The 26,082-nt window shown below is 38.2% G+C and overlaps 1 protein-coding gene across 1 annotated transcript; it reads left to right on the top strand.

Annotated features, from left to right (window-relative positions):
• The first annotated feature begins 615 nt into the window (after positions 1–615).
• kdm5a (lysine (K)-specific demethylase 5A) lies at positions 616–26,082 on the top strand. The gene is made up of 29 exons (XM_055153716.1): positions 616–1,660; positions 2,935–3,012; positions 4,048–4,170; positions 4,253–4,423; positions 5,365–5,553; positions 6,462–6,540; positions 6,913–7,004; positions 7,548–7,706; positions 8,501–8,620; positions 9,207–9,365; positions 10,333–10,514; positions 11,397–11,559; positions 12,395–12,514; positions 12,593–12,787; positions 13,492–13,673; positions 13,937–14,061; positions 14,643–14,793; positions 15,196–15,316; positions 15,601–15,777; positions 16,371–16,549; positions 16,634–16,772; positions 16,845–17,024; positions 17,105–17,665; positions 17,773–17,931; positions 18,159–18,287; positions 18,451–18,598; positions 19,016–19,236; positions 19,876–20,343; positions 22,940–26,082. The coding sequence occupies exons 1-29, from the start codon at positions 1,514–1,516 to the stop codon at positions 23,240–23,242; spliced, it is 5,220 nt and encodes a 1,739-aa protein (XP_055009691.1). The 5' UTR covers positions 616–1,513; the 3' UTR covers positions 23,243–26,082.

Raw genomic sequence — 26,082 nt, 5'->3', positions numbered from 1 at the left:
GCCTTATCAATGGTAGGAACATAGATGAGGGCAGTACAGCTGCATTTGCTCTGGCAGTCTACAAAGAGGTAACAAATGTAGAGGTGGAGGAGTTTAATTATCTCGGGGTCTTGTCCTCAAGTGGAGTGGATGGAGCGTATGCAGAGATGCTGTCGCTTTATTGGACGGTGGTGGTTAAGAAGGACCTGAGTCGAAAGGCAAAGCGCTTGATTTGCTGGTCATTTTACATTCTTTCTCTTACAAGCTTTGGGTAAAGACCGAAAGGACAAGAACTTAGTCACACTCAGAGCTCAGAGTAGAGCCAATGCTCCAGGTTGAGAAGAGCTAGGCCTTTTGTTCTGGACATATTACTCCCACACAGTCAGTGGTCACACCAGAGGAGACCCCAGGAAAGATCATACAGTCTCCTCTGCTCGTTTATGCAAAACAGCAAAAACTGTGTAAAAACGTATTTAACTGGCTCTAAAAATTGTTGTTATCGTGTTATACATTTAAATGTTTAATTAAGTTTGTATTTTGTTCAATTCGTGACAGTATAACAACGTTTTTCAATGTTATAATTATGTTTTGTTGAATTACCGGAGGTACTCTGAAGGTGTCACAACAGCCCTTCTCTCCCATTGGTCACCTTCGGCTAACGCTAGAGCTAACCAGCTAACGCAGTAAAATGAACATGATGCGACGGCTGAACACTCAAATCTACTTTGGCCAACCTGAATCAAGAATTGCCACAGCCTTTATATAACCACGGTAAAATAAGCGACATACTGTTGAAGATCCCATGACGGCATCTACTAAAGTCAGCGCTGGTGCGAAAAGAGAAGTAGCTAAGCTAATTGTAGCCCAAACTAGCTAACCTAAAGGCTAATGTCAACGCCGCGCTTGAATGGGTGTGTTGTGTGTGTAAAGAGTTTATCATCAACAATGCACGGCTGCTTCTTGTCTCGTACATGGGTCCCGACCAACCGAACCACAAAAGTGTAATTAATTTGCCGAAACATGAGCTTTGTCAGCCAGGACAGTGTGTCTTGACCAGTCTACTCTGCAGCTAACCCGGAGGTTCATCTGTTGTGATTGCGATCCCTCATCTCGACCCTGAGTGAGCTATCTATCGCTATGGTCCAGTTAATTCCATCTAAACCAATGTTTTTGTTTTGTATGGCTAAACTTTGACAATTTGGGACTTTCTGCTGTATTTGAAGAGGACAACATCCAACAGTCCCAAACGTGGATGCAGGGGAGAGGTGGCGAGGCTCTCATTTCTGCCATTCATTTCAACAGCGTCCATCTAAAAACTACTCGTGTTTTGATTTTGAGTCGCTGCTGTAAATCACTGACTGCCCCTGTGAAGATTTGGTGGATGGATTTGCGGTCAGTACTTCACAAGGATCATTCTGGACGGGGAAAATCTTGCCCTGTAACGAGACTAAAAACATATGGACAAAACGTACCGGAAATGATAATGGATTTTTAAACCTGACCAGCTGTCTCTACACAAAACCACCCGTGCATCATGTCTGCTTTCTCTGAGTTTGTGCCTCCTCCTGAGTGCCCTGTCTTTGAACCCAGCTGGGAGGAATTTTCAGATCCGCTGGGTTTTATCAATAAGATCAGACCTATTGCTGAGAAAACTGGAATCTGCAAAATACGCCCCCCAGAGGTAAGACTAATGAAACAGCCCTTCATCTGTGTACAGCTAAACAGAGATGTGTGTGCATACAGTATATTGCTGAATGCTTAGTAAACAGTAGTAAATACATATTATATGCCCACAATATTTCCTTCCTCTTACATGTAGGGTGACCATGTCAAATTGTTGAAAAAGAGGGACATATAGAATTTGGTCATGGAGTGACAGTCTCTGGAATTTTAAGCTCATGGATAATAACCGTAATAACATCCTATGAGTTTGTTATGAATTTTCATCAAAGAACATGGGAATAGATATAGATGCCAATATATTACACTGTAGATCCCAAATGTGTTGATTTCTTAGCTAAATCTCACTTTCAATTCACTTATAATTCTACATTCTCTAAATAAGTGGCCTTAGGGGCAGGACCTTGTGCATTCATGTAGGCAAGGTAATTTTATATGTATAGAACAATTTATAGAGTGCTTTGTAAAGTGCTTTACAGGATAAGAAAGACATTAACATTAACATCACAATACAAACTAATTAAAATATAAATAATCATCATAAAATTAACATTAAAAGAGAAGAGTACAGAATAAAAAAAACTTTTGGTCATATGCACAGCCAAACGGAGCCATTTTGAGCCTGGATGTATCCTAGTTTGGTCTTAGTCTGAGCCCAGTTTAGACCTGATGTGAATGTAGTTTAGTCCATTTTTTAGTCCTGGTCCATTAGAGTTGCCAAAAGTATCAAAAATCATATACTAATCAATACTAAAATTAGTATCAAAATTAGATACTCATTTGAGCAGGTATCGATACTAAAAAATCATATTCACAGGATAGAAATGAACCTTTCCTGAATAGCTTTGGAATGATCTTGAGCTGTATGAGAACAAGTATAAGAACGCATAGACTAGTATACGCATATGGACCACTGTGGGAACTACCTGAGTAATGGAGGGATTACACAGATAAAGATAAAACCACATGGTAAAAAGTTGAAAATCACATTCTCAATCAATTTTGATGCGCTTGATGCCCAATATCAAGCTTGAAATTTTAGTATGGTGTAGTCAAGGTTTAGTTCCAGATTTAGTCCCAGATTTAGTGGTGTGAAATGAAGTGTGCAGAGCAACCAAGAACAGGACAGGTGGTCACCCTACTCACGTGATGATGATAATAATACAACCTGTTTTGCAAATTTTCCTATATAATCACTTACTCATGATCATTACTCAAGCAAACATGATGAAGTGATTATTCAAGCGTGTGATTGTTTTGTTTTCTTTCAACCAGGACTGGCAGCCTCCTTTCGCTTGTGATGTGCGCAACTTTCGATTCACTCCAAGAGTTCAGCGACTCAATGAACTTGAAGTGAGTTGCATGTCTGCATAACTGTTGATAATTGTGTAATATTCAATTTGTCTATGTAAAATATGAGACAAAAATGTGATTCTTCTTAGACCAGATTCCTGCCCAATGATATATGATGAATTTGTCATAGGGATTTAGTACATTGAATTAATTACTTAGGGCTGCTCAATACATTTAAAAAATATCGGCAGTGCAAGAAATTAAATGCAACTGCAACGACACCGCTCTCAATTCAAAATCCACTTTATTTATATAGCACCAAAGTTTCCAAAGTGCTGCTGATTTAAAGATAACATTAAAGGTCCTATATTACACAAAATTGGCTCTTGTGAGATTTAAGCCATGTTATAATGTTGTTACCTCACCAAAAACATATCTGCAGTTTTGTTTTATTTCATTCACACATATAATCCTGCATTACTAGTCTGTCTGTGTCAGCTCTGTTCCATTTTGTCATGTTTTTCCTCAACTACCCTTTATCTTTAGTTCAGTGGACATAGGGAATTCTGAGGCTGAAATTGTCCAAATGATTCTAGATAAGGTGTATGCAGTTGAAAAAACAGCGGAGCACCTGTAGTACCACAAAAGAATCCTAAATATGCAGTGTCTGTGTGTTAGACATGTGTGAATGAAACAAAACACAACACCAGGTATGTCTGTGATGAGGAAACAACATTATAACATAGATCAGATAACAGAGTGATATGGGTCCTTTAAGAACAATAAGAGGTATTAAAAACAACCAGCTCAACTCAACTTAACCTTGTCTGCCCTAAAACACTAAAACCAGGAAAGTCAAACAAAAGCAAACCCATAAAATTGTACAGAAATGAATGTTAAGTGGACAAAAAGATAGATTTTATTCATGATTTTCTTTTTTAAGTCGTACATTAGACTTGGGTTGGTCTTGATTTAGTTTCTGTTAAGTGTTTATTTTAATAAAATTGAACTGTAGCCCTAGTTTGCCTGACAGTATTACCTTTTATTTGGTTTCCACTAATGTAATTTTAACATTATATAACATTTATTTTATAGGCTCTCACTCGTGTTAAGCTCAACTTTTTGGATCAAATCGCTAAATTCTGGGAGTTGCAAGGATCCAAACTTCGATTTCCTCATGTGGAGAGAAAAATCCTGGACTTGTATCAACTCAGCAAGGTACATAAAGAACTGTCTACATCTGTTCACTGCGACAAAGGAAAGAATTACAGACCTCACATTCATGTTATTGCTCTTACAGATCGTATCCTCTGAAGGTGGCTTTGAGACTGTTTGTAAAGAGAAGCTGTGGTCCAAAGTGGCCACTCGGATGGGTTTTCCACCAGGGAAAGGCACTGGGACATTACTGCGCTCCCATTATGAGAGAATCCTTTATCCCTATGAGCTCTTTGAGTCTGGGGCCACTTTAACAGTAAGTCGTATAAATACAATTATACACAACTTATAGAAAACAGAATGTGCACAAGTCAGTCACAGAACACAATTTTATTTTCAAAGATAACAAATTAATACATGTGATTATGGGGCATTCGGTTTTATTGTATAGAGTCTTTATACTGCTTTTAATGGCTTCTGTTGCAAGTTGGTAGCTTTCTGAATCTTTTAAGCAACACTTTTACACACAGAAAATGTTTGTATCTGTACTGTTACCTCAAAATAATTATTAATTACTCAAGAAATGACTCAAGACTCAAATGAGTGTAAGGAGCAACTATGTAAGGTGTGATTTTTAGGAGCAACTATTTTAACTTAAGTTCTGGTTTATGATGATGATGAATGTCATATAATTGGAATGACAATACCCCAAAATGCACAAAAACATTTTCTTCTCCACAGAGGGTTGGAGGAGGGCTCCAAGAAACTTAAATCCTCGAATCATTACATATTGTCAAAATATAGCTCTCACTTATAGACTCACAGAGGCAAGAATAACTAAAGATGTACTCAAGTAACACTGTAAAATATGTCACTCAAGTAGGAGTAAAAGTATAAAATCTGAATTCTACTCTGAGAAGAACAGTGCACTACCAGTCAAAAGTTTGGATACACCCTCTCATTTATTTATTTTTTTATTTATTTTTACTACTTTCTACAGTTTAGATACATACATAAGACATCAAATATATGAAGACAGAAAAATGTAAATGACTCTACTAAATAAAAGCAAAGGGATTTGATTTGATATATTTGAGGTCTTCTGTATGTCTATAAAATGTAGACAGTAGTAAAAATAAAGAAAAAACGGTGTGTTAGTGTAACTGAATACTACCCAGCTTTTACTAACTAACTCAAGTCTTATTCTGGGTACTACACTATGTCTAAATGTTGATTAAATGTTTGATTTTCTATCAGGGCATCCAGCGCTTGTACGAGGAGGGAGATGAGGCTGAGGATGTGGATGAAGGGGTCGGAGAGGAGACTGTGGAGGAAGAAGAGCCGTATGAAGACGAAGACAAAGAGAAGGACAAAGATGGCGGCGATGCAGCTCAAACCAAAGACAGGCCCCCAGCAGAGAGACGCTCCAGGCGCCTGAAGTCTGAGGTCAATGCATGCAACCTTTTGATGCATAAAATTACTGCTTATATTTAGGGTTTCCGCATTTACTATATTGAATCATAATTGAATGCACAAGAGTTGGTCAGTGTTATTTTGGTTCAATTATTTAAAGGTCCTACATATAACACAAAATTGACTCTTGAACATTAAGCCATGTTATAATGTTGTTAACTCCTCCTCAGAAACATACCTGGAGTTGTGTTTTGTTTCATTCACACATGTTTGAGTAATCCATTATTATTCATCTTTCAACACATCAAAAGCTCAAACAATGCTTACCTTTTGCATTCTGACTGTGAACAGGGTCGCCTCTCCACAGATCTGACCTGGAACTTGGTCTGGTTTGGTCTCCATGAAGATAGAAAGGCTTAATCATACTGTGAAACATTCCAGACAAAGAAATAACATCTTGGGGAAAAGCATTTGACCGACCCTCCTCCAGAAAAGTTTCACAAGACACATATTTGATTACTGTATCAACCTATTGTTCAGTATATGATAGATGAAACAGTAATTTGTGGGTTTGAGTATTTCTAGTGTGTGTATCTTTTCTTTGCACTGGTGGGAAATTTTGGGATGTTTTTCACAATTTGATAAGATTTCAACTGTAGAACTTCTGTGACTTACTGTAGATACAAACTAACTACTAAAATGTTTCATTCTGGTATTTTAATTATTGCAGCTGATGTTTAGTTTAACCATATTGTACATTTAGAATACTTTTTGGGGGCATAATTCTGCTTTATCATTTGGTTTCAGTATTATCATCTATATTTACTTATACTTATATTTACTTCATCAATATATCACACTTCAGAGTTTGTTTTCATGACAGACCTAGTTTTACATGACCTGATTATTTTTATATTGACTTTTGGCTGTTGGTTTTACAGAGAGAAAACAAAGATCCCAAAGGCATCAAGCTTTTTGGTTCAAGTCCCAAGATGGTCGGCTTGGAAATTGTTTCCACTGGTAAGATTCATTAATACAATATTAACCTGTTTCTCTTTCATGTTTTGCATTATTTATATCAGGAATCGTCAACCTTTTTCCTCTTGATGAGCTCCTTTACAAATTGTAAATGCAAGAGAGCTACTCATTTTAACAGTCACAAGAAATTGAGAAAGTATAAGAGCAATAGCAAGCCTTAGACAGGGCACAGTTAGATGCTTATGAAACATTATTTGTTTATTAGTGCACCAGTGTGGTAAATAATTAGATTTTAGTTATTAAGCTCAAAAGTTATAATTCAGAAATCCCTTGGCGAGCTACTTGGAAGAAGGTGGAGAGCAACTTGTTGGAGATCCCTGATTTATACCTTATAATATTTCCATGTTTTTTTAGATGACGGTTACAGCAAAAAACAGCGCTACCTAAAAGCCCAGGCCTTTGCCATCAAAATGAGGCCGCGTAAAGAAACCCTGGAGGTCAACTTTGTAAGTACAAGTTAAATCATACTTTAAAAGGCGCTATGTAACTTTTCTGGTGAAGGGTCCTGCCTGTCTCCATGCAGATGTAATTTCTTTGGAATATTCTGCAGTTTGACATTAAACTTGTCCTGTAACATCTACATTGAAACAAGTAATGACACCACAAGGACACTAAAAATAATTGGCAATCTCTACTAAACAAAAAATAAAAGGTAGCTCTTAACTTGAAAGCTACCACTATATGACATCACAAGGTGGAACAAAGCATTTTGAGCTTTAGAGATATAGACAGACTGTTAATGCCGGATTACTCAAACATGTGAATGAAACAAAACACAGCTCCAGGTCTGTTTTTGATGAGGTAACACCATTATAACATGGCTAAAATCACACAGGAGTCAATATAAGACCTTTAGTATACAATACTTTAAAACAATCCAGGCATTGCAATAACATCTCCATGGAGATGAGCTGAAATGTTACACAGTGCACTTTTTAAGACGATCCGCCTGCTATGTGACTATTAAGATTTGCTCATATTTTCCTCAGATTGACTTGTACCTCTGCCTGGTGTGTGGGCGAGGAGATGAAGAGGACCGCCTCCTGTTGTGTGACGGCTGTGATGACAGTTACCACACGTTCTGCCTCATCCCACCACTACAGGACGTGCCAAAGGGAGACTGGAGGTGCCCAAAATGTGTGGCTGAGGTACAAACTAAAAGATATTGTTGATATTATGGTGGTGGATATTATATTTGAATAATTGTACTTAGAGTATAAATGTCACTTATTACCTGTACTATCTTATCTTTAAGGTAATCCTTTTTGATCAATATAGTTACTTCTCTATGTTTTATATGTCTCACAATAGGGAAATTCAAGTGTTGTAACCCAACAGAATTAAAAAATATGCAATCAAAACTAAAGATAACTATTAAAATAGATTTAAATCTGACCATTTAAGTAGAATATTAAAATATAGTTTAAAAAGAGCTAAGATACAAGAAGGCATTAATCTAACAATACAATACTGTGCAATACAATGTAGAGATAGACCGATATATCAGGCCGATATTTGGACTTTTTAGAGTGTCAGCTATCAGCCTTAGCTCTCCAGCACAGGCCAGTATTTAGTTTTGGTCAATCTGCTTCCTAAGAAATACAGACAAAGCATTATATTAACAGTTTAATATGAAGAGATAGCTGCCGTTAATGTGATTATTCTGCTCTCTTTGTGCTGAAAGGGCTGTGGGTGAGTTTGTAGGAAATTTAAATTACCTAATTTGGGAAAAATATAAAAATCAACCTTCTATAACTGCCCAAGTTCATCGTCATTGGTTGCTTTGTAGTCTAAACATTCATGGCTAATCTGTATCAGCCATGAAAAAAAACAAAAGAAAACTGTGCTTGTGAGAACTATATAAGAACTGCCTTGACATGTGACTCGGTGTTCTTTCTTCTCTCATCTGAATCATGTGTGAATGCTCTTTCTTGTCCCACAGGAGTGCAGTAAACCCAGGGAGGCCTTTGGGTTTGAGCAGGCTGTGAGGGAGTACACTCTGCAGAGCTTTGGGGAGATGGCTGATCAGTTTAAATCAGACTATTTCAACATGCCAGTTCACGTAAGTCATATTTCGTGCAGAGCTGGTGTGGTTCTGTATCTCATGTTTACCCTGTCTTTGAGAATATTGTGTTTGCAATCAGTGCAACAGTGTACACTATCAGTCAAAAGTTTGGACATGCCCTCTCATTCAGTGTTTTTTTATTTTTCCTGTTAAGTATAAGGAGACACACTGCAGCACTTCCAAAACTACTGTTGCACTTTAATTGCCTTTTTAATCTCTGTTTCTATGCTAATGACTATTTTAGCAAAATTTGTGTATTTCTAATATTGTATGTCGTGTCTATATGGTCTTCATTGTATGTTCTGCAGATGTCATCACTTTTTCCTTCTGAGACAATAAAGTATATTTGATTTTATATTTTATATACACACAGAAGACGTCAAATATATGAAGTAAAAGTTCAATACCTGTAGTTAACTTTTTTAAATTTGCAACATAATTTCATATATCTTACTTCATACATTTGAGGTCTTCTGTATGTTTACAAAATGTAGAAAGTAGTAAAAAAAAATAAAAAATACACTGAATGAGATGATGTGTCCAAACCTTTGACTGGTAATTTATAATGAGTATGTATTTCCAGATGGTGCCCACAGAGCTGGTGGAGAAAGAGTTTTGGCGCCTTGTGAGCAGCATCGAGGAGGACGTGATTGTGGAGTACGGAGCGGACATCAGCTCCAAGGATGTGGGCAGTGGGTTTCCAATCAGAGACGGCAAGAGAAGGCTGCTGGGAGATGAAGAGGTAAATACGATAAATACCATATACCACCAACTTGCTCAAAAATAACCGTCAGTTTACATTTGGACTCCATTTTGAACTCTTTTTGTAATTTTGGTTGTATGTTAATTTTTTAGCTGTAGAGATTGAATATGTATGACTCCTTTATATATAACTGTTGTTACAGTTACAAAACTCTGAAGTTTGAAGACAAATTTGGCCCGCAACATAATTATATTTGGCCCGCGAGATCATATCAAATATGTATTAGAGCTGGCCCACCGGCTACAGGCTATAGAGACATTATTTAAAATTTTGTTTTTATTTTATATTATGCTTGTTCTGGATTCAATGTTTAAGCAAAACTATTATTATACATTTATTTTAATAAGAAAAGGTTTAACATTACATATCTCAAAAGAAGAGAAAACACGCAGATGATGTTGAAATTTTTCAATAAATATTTGGCCCACGACTCAGTCCCCGTTTTTAATTTTGGCCCTCTGTGAATTTGAGTTTGACACCTCTGGTCTAAAACAGAACTAGTTCATTTAACTAGTTAATTTCAAAGTTATTCGACACTTACTTTACGCATTCAGAACATTCTAATTACTCACCGTGATGAGTTTGTAAGAGTTTTTCACAAAACTTCAGAGACCAGTGTGGATGATAAACTTTTTATTATTCTTTATATTGGAATTTTCAGCACATTAAAATAGTAGTTTCTCAAATATTACCACATGGTCTTTTGCTAGTTCTCATATACATTTATCCACAAAATCCTTGTCCTTTTTATGTGATTTTTTTTTTTTTTTCCATATTCTGTTTTGACACCTCCTCACTTACTTCACTCATGTTTCTGGGTGTCAGCTGATGTTTGACAGCTGTATCACATTTCGTGATGTGTTTTGACATGTCTGGAGGTTAGGATTAGATGGTAATTCATGTTCTTTCTTAGATGATTAAACAATGTTTTTATTTTCTCTCTCAGGATTATGCCAACTCTGGCTGGAACCTGAACAACATGCCCGTACTGGAGCAGTCAGTCTTGGCACACATCAATGTGGACATATCTGGGATGAAGGTGCCCTGGCTCTATGTGGGCATGTGCTTCTCCTCCTTCTGCTGGCACATCGAGGACCACTGGAGCTATTCTATCAACTTCCTTCACTGGTGAGAACTGGAGATATCATTTCATTTTATAGTTCAAATTTATTATGTGAAGATTTTTTTTCCTTAATATTGAACACAATGCAACATAAACAGTGAGGTGTAACATTTAAGGCATTAACTTGGAAGCACGTATTCAGAGTTGCTGATCAGCTGGAGATCTACTAGACAATATTAATGAAAGTGAATGTGGGAATCCACTATTGTTGTTGCCTGACCAGCCAGTCCCTTCTGCATTCAGTTAAAACCCAGAAGAGTTTCTGGATCCAAACCATAAAGGACCTCAAACCTCCGGCCCAACCTGAAACGGTTTAACCACAGCCTCTAATTTGCATCACTTGCCTCTCAAATAACGAAGACGTCTCTTTTTGAAACTTCTCATATCATTCTGAACAAAATATATAACTTCTTTTACTTGTAGTATAAAATAATAATAGATTAGTGCTTCTTTTGTTGGTTCTGCAGAAATCCATGTGGTTTCTCAGCTAGAGTTATTTTTTTTCTTGTAAGCCGCCTTGTTTGTTTTGATTCTTAACGGTTCATACTTTTCTCTGATTGGCCTGTCAATCACAGCCTCTGGAATCGGGGAGACAGGATATGGTTCCAGATCCACAAATTTTTTGTGAAAATATGTGATTTTGACTGGCTTGGTAACTGTTAAGTTCTGGTTCAGTAATCATGAATTACATTGCAATGATTCCTCCCACATTAAACAATTAATTTTCTTGGTATTTTTGAGCTATAACACCACCTGTAATTGAATAAATCTAAAATACAGCTGTTTAATGTCATACTGTGGAACATTCCATGAAAAACCATGACATAGCCGTAGAAACAAGCAGGTTACATACATTACATTAAACTTTACCCTTATCTGTTTTCCAGGGGTGAGCCAAAGACCTGGTATGGAGTCCCTGCGTCGGCTGCAGAGGAGCTGGAGGCAGTGATGAAGAAACTTGCCCCGGAGCTGTTTGACTCTCAGCCTGACCTCCTGCATCAGCTCGTAACCATCATGAACCCCAACGTCCTCATGGAGCATGGGGTCCCTGTATGTACACCTACACAAAACAGTATGGATAGCATACAGTAACATCATGCTGGGGGTGTTGTACATGCATGTGTATGTCAAAGTGTTGAAGACACAATACACTCATTAAAAAACACTGTCAAAATGTTTTAAGATTGTCTGAAAACTGAAGAAAAAAAATACTAAATGGGTTTAAACAACACATTTTCAGGAACCTGTGAATAATACATATGTTTATGGCTCTGTTTAGGTGTTTCACTTTCAGCCAAAAAGTTGATGGTGACTGACTAAAACTGTTGACTATTGTAATTATTTTATGCTGAGACTGACTTGTTTAACAGAACAAATCAGCTCACCTGTTGAAGTTCCAACTAAGTCAGATTGCACAAATTAAAGATCACTGTCTAATTTGAGTAAGTTTCAGACAGAGCAGTGCCTACTGTTAACACCACACCCCCCAGAGAATGTTAATGGCATCAGCTGGAAAGTATAAGGATACTCAAAACATGCAAACAGCAGAATATCTATTAAAAATTTTAAGCAAATAGAACAAGAATAACAGCCTAAAATCACAGATAATTACATCAAGATAAAAAAAAAATAGATAAACAAATAAAATAAAAAGTGATTAGATGATAGATAAAAAAGTAAAGTCTTAAAAGTGTTTCTAGGATACCTGCATCTGATTACTACATGTTAATTTCATAATTCAGTGTCAGTTGTATCTGTCTCTTATCAAATAAATAAAAGTACAAATTAAAAACTTCAACAGTAGTAGACATACATGAATTGCAAATTTAATCTAGAGACCACATTGCAGTTGTTTAACCTTAATGTATGTTTATATTTATTCCAGGTTTATAGGACGAATCAGTGCGCAGGGGAGTTTGTGGTGACTTTTCCCAGGGCGTACCACAGTGGGTTCAACCAGGGCTACAACTTTGCTGAGGCAGTTAACTTTTGCACTGCAGACTGGGTAAGAAAAGTTTTTAAATGCTCCACAACAGTACCAGTAATTATTTCTATTGACCATGTTGTTTTCCCTTGTCCTTAGTTGCCTTTGGGTCGTCAGTGTGTGGCTCATTACAGAAGACTCCATCGCTACTGTGTTTTTTCACACGAGGAGCTGCTGTGTAAAATGGCCGCTGACCCCGAGAGCCTGGATGTTGAATTGGCAGCTGCAGTTTTTAAAGAGTTGGGAGAAATGATGAAAGAGGAGACTCAGCTTCGTCAGGCCGTACAGGAAATGGTTTGTGTTGTTTTGTTTTCTATAGTGTACAGTAACTTAAAGGAGAAACACTATGCTGTTTTCTGATCTACGTTTTAATGTTTTTTCCTCATTATAAACAGACTTGGAGTTGTGTTTTGTGTCATTCACAAATGTTGCATATTTACACACACAAATCCTGCATATTTAGGTTCTTCTCTCAAACTGAAAACAGTCTGTTCCACTTTGGGATGTCATGTGGTAATACAGTATTTGCTCCGCTGTGTTTTTAAACTCCAGACACCTTCATTAGAATCAAACTTGTGAATGAAACAAAAGACAATCTTGGGTATGTTTTTTTATGAGGTAACAGCATTCTAGCATGTAACATTTAAGAGCATTTAACCATATTGTAATTGTTCTCCCTTGTCAATACCAGCTTACTGTAAGTTGTATTTTGAGTAATTCACTGAGTGTTTATTCAAGGCACTGGTGTGCAGAAAAAGTCATTTCTAAGAAGATAATTAAGTTTGTCCAGTTTGAAAAAAGTCAATAGATATACGTTTTTAATTTTGAAACCGCTTTAGATCAATATTGAGGTTTTCAATGAACAGGAAGTAAATTTTAAAAAAATGGCCTACTATGTGTGATATTTTATTGCTAAATACCAGAGAAAGATAACAGTTCTCCTTTAAAAGTAGAATGAAGATTGGCTGTTATTTCACCAGTTTTCTGTCTCTGTACAGGGCGTTTTGTCCTCAGAGCAGGAGGTGTTCGAGCTGCTTCCTGATGATGAGCGTCAGTGCCATAAATGTAAGACCACCTGCTTCCTGTCAGCCCTGACCTGCTCCTGTAGCCCTGATCGACTGGTCTGCCTCCACCACGCCAACGAGCTCTGTGACTGTGCTATGGGCAGCAAATGTCTCAGGTGAATTCTGCCTCTGTTAGAATGTTTAATAAATCCATACTGTTGATAGTTTTAATAGATGTTTTTAAACTGTTGCTTCAAACAAGGGTGATTTTGCTTTTAACAGTATTTGTAGTAGCAGTAGTAGTTGTAGTTTTGATAATCCATACAGGACTCTATTTCATGAACATACAGTATGCGGTTTTGTTAGCTCTTAGGTCTAGTGTGTTGCTTTGGTCTTTTAGTTTCATAACTTTTTGTGTTTTGTCCATGATTTATTTCAGATATCGCTATGACCTGGAGGAGTTTCCTAATATGCTCTATGGGGTCAAAATGCGAGCCCAGTCCTACGATACCTGGGCAAAGAGAGTCACAGAGGCGTTAGGAGCCGATCAGAAGAACAAGAAAGGTAATCTGCTTTTATGGTCACTGTTGTAAAGCAGACATATTATGCAAAATCGACTTTTCTTAACCATATTAGAGGTGTTTACTCTCTATATCTCTGATTTGAAGTGATTTGTTCATGGTTGAGCAATCTTCACTTATTTTCATGTGTGCCATGTATATAACTACATAGCAGACTCAAGCACAATATTTTGTTAAGTTTTGTAATATTTCTTATATTAAAAGAAAACATTTTTTGTAGTAACAGGATTTGGCTCTCTGCTCTTGTTCTTTTCCTTTGTATTTATTTCTACCAGAGAAAATATTTACTTTTTACAGGACATTTTTCTGTATCTAGAGGTATTTCGTTAGGTATATCAAATAGACAGTATCGTAATTGTTGTTTTGGCGATATGCAAAATTTCAATATAGAGTATATTGCAGCTATTAAAAAAGAAAAAAGTGACAGACATGTCTAGTGTAATCTCCCAGACAAGGGTTTAAAGTGATCAAAAACCCACACCTCTCTGCACTTACTTAACTGTCTACAATCACATTTTTGTATTTAGTTTCACCTTAACTTATTTGTTTATTCCTGTCTTTTAGATCTGATTGAGCTGAAAGTTTTGCTGGAGGATGCAGAGGACAGGAAGTACCCAGAGAACATGCTGTTTCGTCGTTTGAGGGAAATGGTCAAAGAGGCGGAGACCTGCTCCTCTGTTGCTCAGCTGCTGCTCGGGCGAAAACAGAGGCACAGGTCAGTGGAGGGCCATCAAGTTTTTAACCAAGATGCAGAAAAATACACTGTGATGCAAAAAGATACTGTCTATACTGTTGTTTTCAGATGCTAGCACTCTGATTGTTTTAAATAGTATTTTCACAACAACCATCCAAATAGGAAAATTGATCCTATCCTTTATATTGGAGACTTGGCCTATGATCTCACTGAATTACATGAAAAATCAGCACATTAACAAAAGATATTATGGGCCTATAAAAGGTCATCTGAAACCTTGCTTAGCAATAAATTACACACTGTAATGATGTTCTGATTCCCACCATTACTTAACCAATAATGTCAACACTGTATATAGTATAATATTGTGTTGCAATAATTTCCTAATTTTTCCATTGGTTTTGTATTTGTGTTTCTTTTCAGCACTCGTTTGCGCTCGGAAAGTAGCAAAAACCGCACAAAACTGACAGTAGATGAACTTAAAGCTTTTGTCGACCAGCTTTATCGCCTGCCCTGCATCATCAGCCAGATCAGACAAGTCAAGGTAAAGCTACACAATTCCGTATTATAGCTGCACATAATAATTGACATAACATTTTTTACTTATATTTTATTAAGTGTTTTGGCAGCAAGAAAACATATCAACTTAAAATAAACATCTTTCCTTATACAATGCCAATTATACAGTATGTTCAACCACAATATTAAAGAAGATAGTTAGTGCTTCTGGACTGTCACACTATCTAAACAAAGCAAAGAATTTGACCATTATATGAATTATTACAACCTCAACAGATCGCTATGACATAATTCAAATGTTTGTTTCAGGAGTTGTTGGAGAATGTGGAGGACTTCCATGAGCGTGCACAGGTGGCGCTGTCGGACGAGATGCCTGACTCGTCAAAGCTACAGAGTCTGTTGGACCTGGGCAGTGGTCTGGATGTAGAACTGCCAGAACTGCCTCGACTCAAACAGGAGCTACAGCAGGCCCGCTGGCTCGATGAGGTGAAGACTGATGCTAAAATGACTTTCTAAAATGGCTAGTTTAGGGCTTAGACATTTAGGATACATATCTAAGTCCAATATTTCTGAAATGCACTGTTATTGGGCTTACTAGAGCTCTCAAAATTACTCAAACACTGGGAAACAGCACCTTCATATCTAAAAAGACTGATAACACTGTGCAGTCTCTCCCAAAAGTCTAGCTAACTCCCCTTTTTATCTTGTGTATATAAATACTTTGAATCCTAATAAAATCAATAATTAATCGCCAAATTAAAATATTGGTAGACTAAGACACTATCCATCGATTAAATTAATGGAGTAAAGTTTTCATTTTAAATGTGTAGAGGGGCATTAACCTTTTGAGAAAAGACTGATACAGTACATGAGCAAAGAATCCTATAATTTATGTTTGAGAGGTTTAAATTACAGAGTTAGCAGTTCTTTGTACAAAATAAGAGGATATTTTGTTGTTTGAAATGGGCATTATGTTACTTAAATTAGCTGTTTGTGATATTGTGTAGCTGTATATTCAACACTTAGTGCTGATATCTTGATATAGATAACTAGATAACAGTTGTTCCTATAAATCACAGGTGCGTGTGACCTTGGCTGAGCCCTACAGAGTGACTCTGGAGCTGATGAAGCGGTTGATAGACTCTGGTGTGGGGCTGGCTCCTCATCACGCTGTGGAGAAGGCCATGGCTGAACTCCAGGAGATCCTCACTGTGTCTGAGCGCTGGGAAGACAAGGCCAGAGCCTGTCTTCAGGCCAGGTACAAATAAGCATCCATACAGAAACTTATATATTAGTGTAGCATATATACTGTGCAATATTAATAAAAACTGTTTTGATTTAGACCTCGCCACAGCATGGAGACTTTGGAGAGCATTGTCCTTGAAGCCAGAAATATCCCTGCATACTTGCCTAATATTCTAGCCCTACAGGAGGCCTTACAGAAAGCCAGGGAGTGGACCTTCAAAGTGGATGCCATTCAGGTAGCTGATTAGTGCATTTATTGTTCAATCTCTGTGTATAATGTGTTCATAGAAGTGATTTGTTTCTCACAGAGTGGCAGCAGCTATGCCTACCTGGAGCAGCTGGAGAGCCTGCTGGCCCGTGGTCGCTCCATCCCGGTGAGATTAGACCCTCTGGTCCAGGTGGAGTCTCAGGTGTCTGCGGCCAGAGCCTGGAGAGAGAGGACCGCACGCACTTTCCTCAAGAAGAACTCCACATACACTCTACTACAGGTAGAGCCACGATTGTTTTATTTTATTTCATTTGTTATAGATGAATGATTTTGTCTTTAAATGGGCCTGTTTTCTCTTAGGTCTTGAGTCCAAGAGTAGATATTGGGGTCTATGGCAACAGTAAAAGCAAACGTAAACGTGTTAAAGAGTTGATGGAAAAGGAGCGTGCCGGCTTTGACCCTGAGGCCCTAAGTGATCTGGAGGAAAGCCTCGAGGAGGTCAGAGACCCCTCTACTGTCGTAGCAGCTTTTAAAGCCAAAGAGCAACAAGAAGTGGAGGCCATACATTCTCTCCGAGCGGCAAATTTAGCAAAAATGGCCATGGCCGACCGCATTGAGGAGGTGAAGTTCTGTTTGTGTCGAAAGACTGCCAGCGGCTTCATGCTGCAGTGTGAACTCTGCAAAGACTGGTTTCACGGGGCGTGTGTCCCTCTGCCTAAAACTGGGACACAGAAGAAGCTGGGTGTGGGCTGGCAGAGCAACGGAAAAGACTCAAAGTTCCTGTGCCCACTCTGTCAAAGGTCAAGGAGGCCAAGGCTGGAGACCATTCTGTCACTGTTAGTTTTATTACAGAAGTTACCTGTGCGGCTGCCTGAGGGGGAGGCTCTGCAGTGTCTGACAGAGAGGGCCATGAGCTGGCAGGTACAGATGTACTGTACACTATAACATAAGTGTATCTTACAGTTTAATGATGTCATTTTTAAACTATTGCTTGATTTAATGATGTAATTCTCATCTCACTGATACAGGACAGAGCACGACAGGCTCTGGCCACAGAGGAGCTGTCCTCTGCTCTGGCAAAGCTGTCTGTGCTGAGCCAGCGAATGGTCGAACAAGCAGCCAGAGAGAAAACTGAGAAGATCATCAACGCAGAGCTTCAGAAGGCAGCAGCTAACCCTGATCTTCAGGTATATACACATTAAATGCTGTGTGGTTAATGATACAAATGATGCCTGCAGCCTCAACACACACTGTTCATTCAGTCTAGAGTGAAAATGTGACAGACACCACAGGAGTAATACATTTATATCAGTTGTACTGGGCAGCTCACCTTTTTAGTTAACCGCTGTAAAATAATCTATAGATAATGGACTTTTTTTTGTTATCATTTTAAAAACAATCATGTTTATTTCAGGGTCACATTCAGACGTTCCAGCAGTCGGGCTTCAGCAGAGCCACGTCACCACGTCCGTCTGTCGACTATGACGACGAGGAAACAGACTCTGACGAGGACATCAGAGAGACGTATGGTTACGACATGAAGGTCAGAGAATCTGTTTAGTCCTCCTTTAATCCTAGTTTATACTTTTTTTCTTATTTTTCTTTCACATTTTCTCTTTGGTTTCCATCCAGCATTTATGTATTCCAAACCTATATACCTGTAGTAAAATCTTACCAATGTTTTGTGCATGTGTCTTCTTGTTTAGGACCCTGGGGAGGTGAAGCCGTATCTGTTCTGTGATGAGGAGATCCCAGTTAAATCCGAGGAAGTGGTCAGTCACATGTGGCCGACCACAACACCCTCCTTCTGTGCAGAGCATGCTTACTCCTCAGCCTCCAAGTCCTGTGTCCAGAGTAAGATATTAAATATACTCAAATATACAAGACAAATTAAGTAATCTTGGAACAAGGCAAAACACATCATCCACCTTCCCTGTGTATGAATGTCTGAGTGTGAAAATGATTTGTGGTGGTCAGAGGAGCCTTTGGTACAGATTGGCAGCTTCAATATAGTCCTGTTCATCAGTCCTCTGTTGCATTCACCATATTAACAGATCACCATAACTCACTCACATGACATTCATACAAGGCTAAGGTGGGTGAAGTGCCTTTCCAAAGGACTCAACAAAAGTATGCACAGATATCAGCGGGAATCAGCCCAACCAATAATGTAGGACTTTCAAGATTTATTATTTGGAATTCACAAAGTTGCATTGATAGACCTTAGCCACTCCTCTTTGAACCGTAAATCCTCTGTCTGACCATTTGCAGACGTGAGCACTCCTCGTAAGCAGCCCCGGAAGTCGCCCCTGGTCCCTCGCAGCCTTGAGCCCCCAGTGCTGGAGCTCTCCCCTCAGGCCAAAGCGCAGCTGGAGGAGCTCATGATGCTCGGGGACCTGCTGGAGGTGTCCCTGGACGAGACCCAGCACATCTGGAGGATCCTCCAGGCCACACACCCGCCCTCAGAGGAGAGGTTCCTGCAGGTCATGGAGGTACAGAGGGGGGGTTTATGGACAATATCTTAATGCACAGATGATGACATGCAATCAGATTAGGATAGATTAAAACTGTAAAATCATTCTGTAACATTTTAAATGAAAAAATATATATATTATTACATATCTGACTCATAAATTTGTGATGTTTGACTTTAACATAGTTGTTCTTTTTGTTGTACAGAAATACAAAAATCATCTGAAAATATAAAACACAAACAATTGCTTTCATATTCACAGTCAGGAAAATGTTTTACCCAATTTATGTATTTTAAATTAATTACAAACTTACCCATAGCCCTTTTTTTTATCACAAACCTTTAAGAAGGTATTAATGTAAAGCTGTGTGTGTGTGTGTGTGTGCTGGAGATTTAAGGTCCAGTAACTAATATGCTAAAAAGTTAAACTATTGGCCTGATAATCTCTAGTCCTGACATTTGTGGTTGGCTGACACAGCTTTTGCCAGCAGAGGGCAGGATTACTCAAACACATGCAGTAAATATTTGACAGGCATTAAGCATATTATTGGATCTTTTACAAATCAGAAATTACATAGTCAAACCTTGCTAAATGAACCACTTTTTTACACTCTTGTACTGTACTGTTGTGAATAATATGTCCGTGTCTGTTTCACAGCCCGATGACTCCCTGATGGAAAAACCTCTAAAAATCAAATTGAAGGATTCCGAGAAGAAGAAAAAGAGGAAGCTGGAGAGAGCAGAGCACCACCACATGCTGATGGCTGTTGCTGCCGGTACCTCTGGACTTGGCGAAATGAGACCCCCCAAACCTAAAGACTTCAAACGGGTCGGTCTGGAGCTGGGTCTGGGGGGCAAACCCAAGAAGAAGAAGCTAAAACTCAATCTGGACAAGAACAGAGAGATGAAGCAGCTGGCTAAACGGATAGCCAAGGAGGAGAAGGAGAGGAAGAGGAAAGAGAAGGCAGCGGCCAAAGCAGAAGCAATAAGAGAGGGATTTGAGAAGAGGAAGGAGAAGAAGATACTGGACATCCCGTCAAAGTACGACTGGTCCGGAGCAGAGGACTCCAACGATGAGAATGCCGTGTGTGCAGCCAAGAACTGCCAGAGGCCGTGTAAAGATAAGGTAATGTGCAAAAGGGGCTTTAGTGCAATGATACTCACCCAGTATACCATGTAGGCCAATGGTTAGAAAAATAATTCATAAAACTACTGACTTGAGCGAAATTGTTAATAGTTGTTATTGATGTAATTGTTGAAATGAGTAGAATTTTACAATTAGTGCATCAAGCGACACCTCTACTACTCTACAACTCTATTTTACATTGAAAAAAAAGAAAAGTCATTCATTATTTAAAGGTCCCATATTACACAAAAATTACTCTTGTGAGCGTTAATTCTTGTTATAATGCCGTTACCTCATCAAAAACATAGCCAAAGTTGTTTTCTTTCATTCATTTTGAGTAATTCTTCATGAAGCGATAGTTTTCAAGTTAACAGCTCATTTTACCTTTTTGTTTAGTAGAAATTGGCAATTCCAGGTCTGAAATTATCCAAATGACTCTAGTGAAGGTGTGTGGAGATTAAAAACACAATGGAGCACTTCCTGTATTGCCACATGACGTCACAAACTGGAAGAGAGTGTTTTATGTTTGAGAACTCAGAATAAATATGCAGGGTTTGTGTGTTAAAAATGTGAATGAAACAAAACTCAAGTATGGGTACGTTTTGATGATGAACTTTGATCAGAAAATAGCATAATGCAAGACATTATAGGTAGATAATTTTCTTAATTGGTGATAAATAAGTTGTAATGAAACTGTACCATTGTGTTGAAAAACAAAAATAATTACCAGATATTCAGATACTGCTGTTGAGGTTGCCACAAACGTTTTCTAGGAGCCCATTTAGACCAGACAAGTCCAGTCAAGTTTAGGACAACAATGACACTGAATATTTCAAAGTTAATACCGAACGTTTGTCAAATTGAACATGGAACTTTATTGAATATCAACAGCTGATAACAGCACTGGAACACCTTAAGGAGAGTTACACATAACGTATTAACAGGACTGGCCTATGCAGCTCATTTTCAGGAAAACTGAAAACAAGTGACAAAGTTAACTATTGGCTTGTCCGCTTCCCCTCGGCCTCCATCAGTCAACCAATCAGGGCAGTTCAAGCTGGTCGGACTGGGTGGAGTGGTTTTGAAGGTCCTATATTACACAAAATTAACTCTTGTGACCTTTTAGCCATGTTATAATGTCGTTACCTCATCAAAAACATACCTGGAGTTTTGTTTTGTTTCATTCATACGTAGTAGTTTTCAATTTAACAGCTACCTTTTACCTTTTTGTTCAGTAGAGATTGGCAATTCCAGGACTGAAATCATCCATCCACGATTCCAGTGAAGATGTATAGAGTTTAAAAACACAGTGGAGCTCTTCCTGTATTACTACATGGCATCACAAGGCGGAACAGAGTGTTTTCTGTTTGAAAGAAGAGCTCAGACTAAATATGCAGGGTTTGTGTGTTAAACTTGTGAATGAAACAGAACACAGCTCCAGGCATTTTTTTGAGAAGGAAACAACATTATAACAGAGAAAATAACATGATATAGGACCATTGGTTTACTCTATTGAAGTTTCATTACTTGGTGGTAGTTGTAGTCTATAATTCATATGCACTGTATCTAAGATTTTTGAAGAATGAACACACCGCTGCCACATACCACTACTTTTTTAAACAGATAAACCAAAATTACAAACCTCGCCATAAGCCATTTGGACTTTACCCTTCAATTATTCATAGGAGCAAAAAACAAAGCAATTTTGTCAAACAATTTGATCTGAAACTTCAGCAGTGTCAGATGCTGTGACGCAGTCTTTATTAAAGTCAAAACCTGTAATAATGGGATAATGGGATGAGCAGAATTAGTCTGATTCATCTGACCTCGCAGCATTAGGATTCATTTGCTCGACGGTCTACAACTTCAGGGGGTTTTGCAAACCGTCTAGTGTATTCCAAGTCCTGACCTAGTCGCTGGAGCGAAATGAAATTGAGTGGAGGCAGTAGGTGGTGCCAGCCTGGCTAAAGTAGAATCAGAACAGCTAAAGAACAGACGAGTCCCTCTACCAGCAGATTGTGCAGAAAAAATATACTTACCTATGATGTTCTCCTCTAGATCATTGTTGGTTTCACTCATGAAAAAGTGCAAGTCTAAAACAGTTTAAACACCTAGAGTTGGGCCATATAAATATTTTTATAGTGCCCTGCCCTGTCTTTTTTCCCCCCCTCATTTAGATCGTATTTGATCAATCACATTTTTTTTTTTTTAAGTAGTAAGAGATTTAAAAGTACTACAAACTCACCCACAGGCCTTTTACCATTAACTTAAGAGAGCTATCAAGTCACATTTTGTCACATCTTTTTGCACTTAAGTATTTCAGAATGTGTTTAAAATCTCAAGGGAGAAGCAGGTTACAGCAGTACGGTACATTACAGTTCAGATCTGTGGAGAGTCGCTCCTATTCACAGAGAGAATTTTTGTGAGTTTGAGCAATAGAAACATCCGTAATGAATAAATGCTAGATGGAAATGTTTAATGTCATACCATGGAACATTCCAGGGAAAGCAATAACATGATCATGATGAATCTTGCACTTGTTTTTTGTGTGTCCTTTTTTCATGTGTGATGTTTTTTTGTTTGTTTTTTTTTCCAGGTGGATTGGGTTCAGTGCGACGGCGGTTGCGATGAGTGGTTCCACCAGGTCTGTGTGGGCGTCTCGTGTGAAATGGCCGAAAACGAGGACTACATTTGTGTAGACTGTTCCCAAAAGGTCGCAGGAGCAGAGCTGGGCCTGGAGGGGGCGCTAGCGGTGGAGGAGGTGTCCGGAGAGGAGAGTCTTCTTTTACTGTCCCACGCCGTTTGTAGCAGTATACAGCCCTCCGCGTCAGCATCGTGGTCTGCCCCCAAAATGAGCTCTGTACCGTCACAACAACAGCCGGAGCCTCAGGGCAGTTAGCGCACATACATCTAATTATGTATGGACTCTATTAACTATTGGTACTTTTCATAGGACATTGTGCATTAATCCTTGGCTGGCTAAATTCTGTGGCTACGCTCGAAGTTCAGAAGTTAGATTCAAGTTTTCAGTTTTGTTGTAACACAATCGCACTTACCTGTATGGAGTAAGAAAGCTTTCAGAAATATTTGTGTGCATACGATAGATATCCGTGCATATTTGGCTGTAGTTGAGTATAAAATAAATATTCGTAAATTCTCGAATGAGTCCAGTCGTACAGAAAATGTATTGTGTGTATTTTATCCATCAGAATACGAATTGAAAAGTGTACGATAACGCTTTCTTCAGTACAAATACAAATTCACAGACGCGACTTAACTGTCAAAAATACGTCATCACTTCACAAACATTATGTATTGAGTAAGAAGAAACATCGATCGAAATGCCTGATTTTTGCATCGCATACGGACTGAACCAGGACTAAACCAGGACTGAACTAAGAGGACTAAACCAGTTTTTGTACACTACCAGTCAAAAGCTTTAGAACACCACACGGTAAAAAATAGAAAAACTATTTTTTACCGTTTACTGTTGACCAAAACATATTTTAAACTTTTGATTTGTGAAAGTAGCCGCTTTTGGCAAATGTAACAGCTGAACACACCTGTGGCTCATTCTTTTTGCAATAGAAATCAAATATTCTTCACAAAGTTCTTCCCAAGTCTGTTGCAGAAGTTCCCATAAGTGTGTGGCACTTGTAAGTTGCTTGGCTTTCACTCTTCCGTCCAGTTCATCCCAAAACCAGCTCGATGGGGTTTAAGTCTGGAGACTGTGCTGGACACTTCATGTTCTCAAGCTCAACATCTTGTTTTTTTCCTGAGGTAGTTTTGGCAGAGCTTGGACTTGTGTTTTGGGTCGTTATCTTTTTTTAACCTCTGGCTGTTCAGTACTTAGTTTTACAAGCTCTTCATTGGTCTTGCACAACTTGAATTGCAATAAATAACTGGAAAAATTAGGGTGTTCTAAAACTTTTGCCCAGTCAAGAGTTTACGAATATTTATTTTATGCTCCACTACAGCCAAATATGCACGGATTTCCCAAATATTGCACAGATTTCTATCCTATGCACATGAATATTTCTGAAAGCTTTCTTACTCCATAAACCTGGAGCAAATTTGTCCCTCTCAGATACCATTATAGGCCGCGTCTCATTTCTCTTTCCTCACATCCTTCTCCCAAAGTAGACATGAAGGAGGTTTCAGGAGCAGACATCAGATAAAATAATCAAACTTTATTGGTTTCAGTGAGGAGTGTATATCCTTTCTCCTCCCTGTGTCTCCTCTGTGGGCGAGATTTCCTCACCCATTTCCTGCAGAATCGCTGAGAGGAGAAGGAAGCGAGGAGAGAGAAACGAGACGCGGCTACACAAGCACACATTCGTCAACTTAGTCACTCTGACCTGTATGTATAAAGCCTGACTTTTCAATATGGCAAAAAAGTAGCCATATTTTTTTCCTCATTGAGCAATCTCCATTTTCAGTTATGAAAAACAAACATTAGCATGACTGTTAATTTGAGCACGGACATTAGACTTTTTAATCAACACAAAATGATCAAATTCATTCCTCAAAAGCTTGAACTCTGCCACCAAGTAGCAATGGGCTGATACCAAAATATTTCTATATCAGTACAGATTGAGGTCTTGAAAAGTATTGATTCTCATGCAAAATAATCAATACTTAAATTATCTAAAAATATACATCTATTTTTAGTCAATTTTTTATGTTGTTTTGAAATACATTATTTGTATTTTAGTTTATCTGCACATGTAATTTTCAGATTAGTTCAAACAGGGGTGATGCAAAGTCGCCAACATTTTCCCTCTGGTGAGCTACCTTTACAAAATGAAAATGGAAAGTTAATAATTTTAGCAATCGCAAGAAATTGAGTAAATATAAGAGCTTTTAGTTGAGGTTCAGTTTGATGCCTATAAAACATTTACACAACTATTATCCATTTATTAGTGCACAAAGATTAGGCATTGGCATTTACAGTGGTAATTTAAGTGGCCTTTAACTAAATTAAATTTTAGTTATTCAGCGCAATACTTATGATTCAGAAATCCCTTGACGAGGTATTTGGAATGGGGTGGAGAGCTACTGGTACCTCCCGAGCTACACGTTGGAGACCTTTGCTTTATAGTGAAGGAGTTTCGATAAATTTTTTTCAAAAGTGCTCAATATTGCAAAACTGAAATCACTGGTATTACCCTTTTCTAGGTTACAGACCTCACAAAACATGAACTTTATTCTTCAGTTTTCAAACCATATAAAATCATTTTCTTATACTGATTTGAGTCGTCATGGTAACTATGCCGTCCAATGAAATGCAAAATGTTACTGAAATCTATCAGTAGTGCACAAAACCCTTAGAAACCTTCCTATCACGTGCTCTCGAGGTACGAAACGCGCAAAAAATATTATGATGTGTTGCCAAGAAACACAAAACTCCACATTTTGCTTGGGATAGACACATAGAAGTGCACCAGCTACAACTATTACTACTGTTCTAATAAAAGACATCACCTTTACTGTTGTATGTGCGGCCATTAGAGCAAGACTGTTGAGTTTTTCTGTTTCGTCTCTTCCACTCAAAATTATTGTATTTCATATGTATGGGATTTAATACTAGGGAAAAAACTGACTGTCACGTATGGGTTTGTCCATTTATTTATATTGTACATAATTTTTAATCAATGAAGATGGATTGTGGCGTTTTGTTTTCTCACCTGTATTAAACTATTTCTTTAACTAGTCAAATTATAGTTAAAGGAGCCTACA

The sequence above is a fragment of the Boleophthalmus pectinirostris genome, unplaced genomic scaffold, assembly GCF_026225935.1.
Source record: "Boleophthalmus pectinirostris isolate CB_2022bp ecotype Guang Dong unplaced genomic scaffold, ASM2622593v1 HiC_scaffold_18, whole genome shotgun sequence".
Lineage (NCBI taxonomy): Eukaryota > Metazoa > Chordata > Actinopteri > Gobiiformes > Gobiidae > Boleophthalmus > Boleophthalmus pectinirostris.
This window is presented reverse-complemented; position numbering and strand designations above follow the sequence as displayed.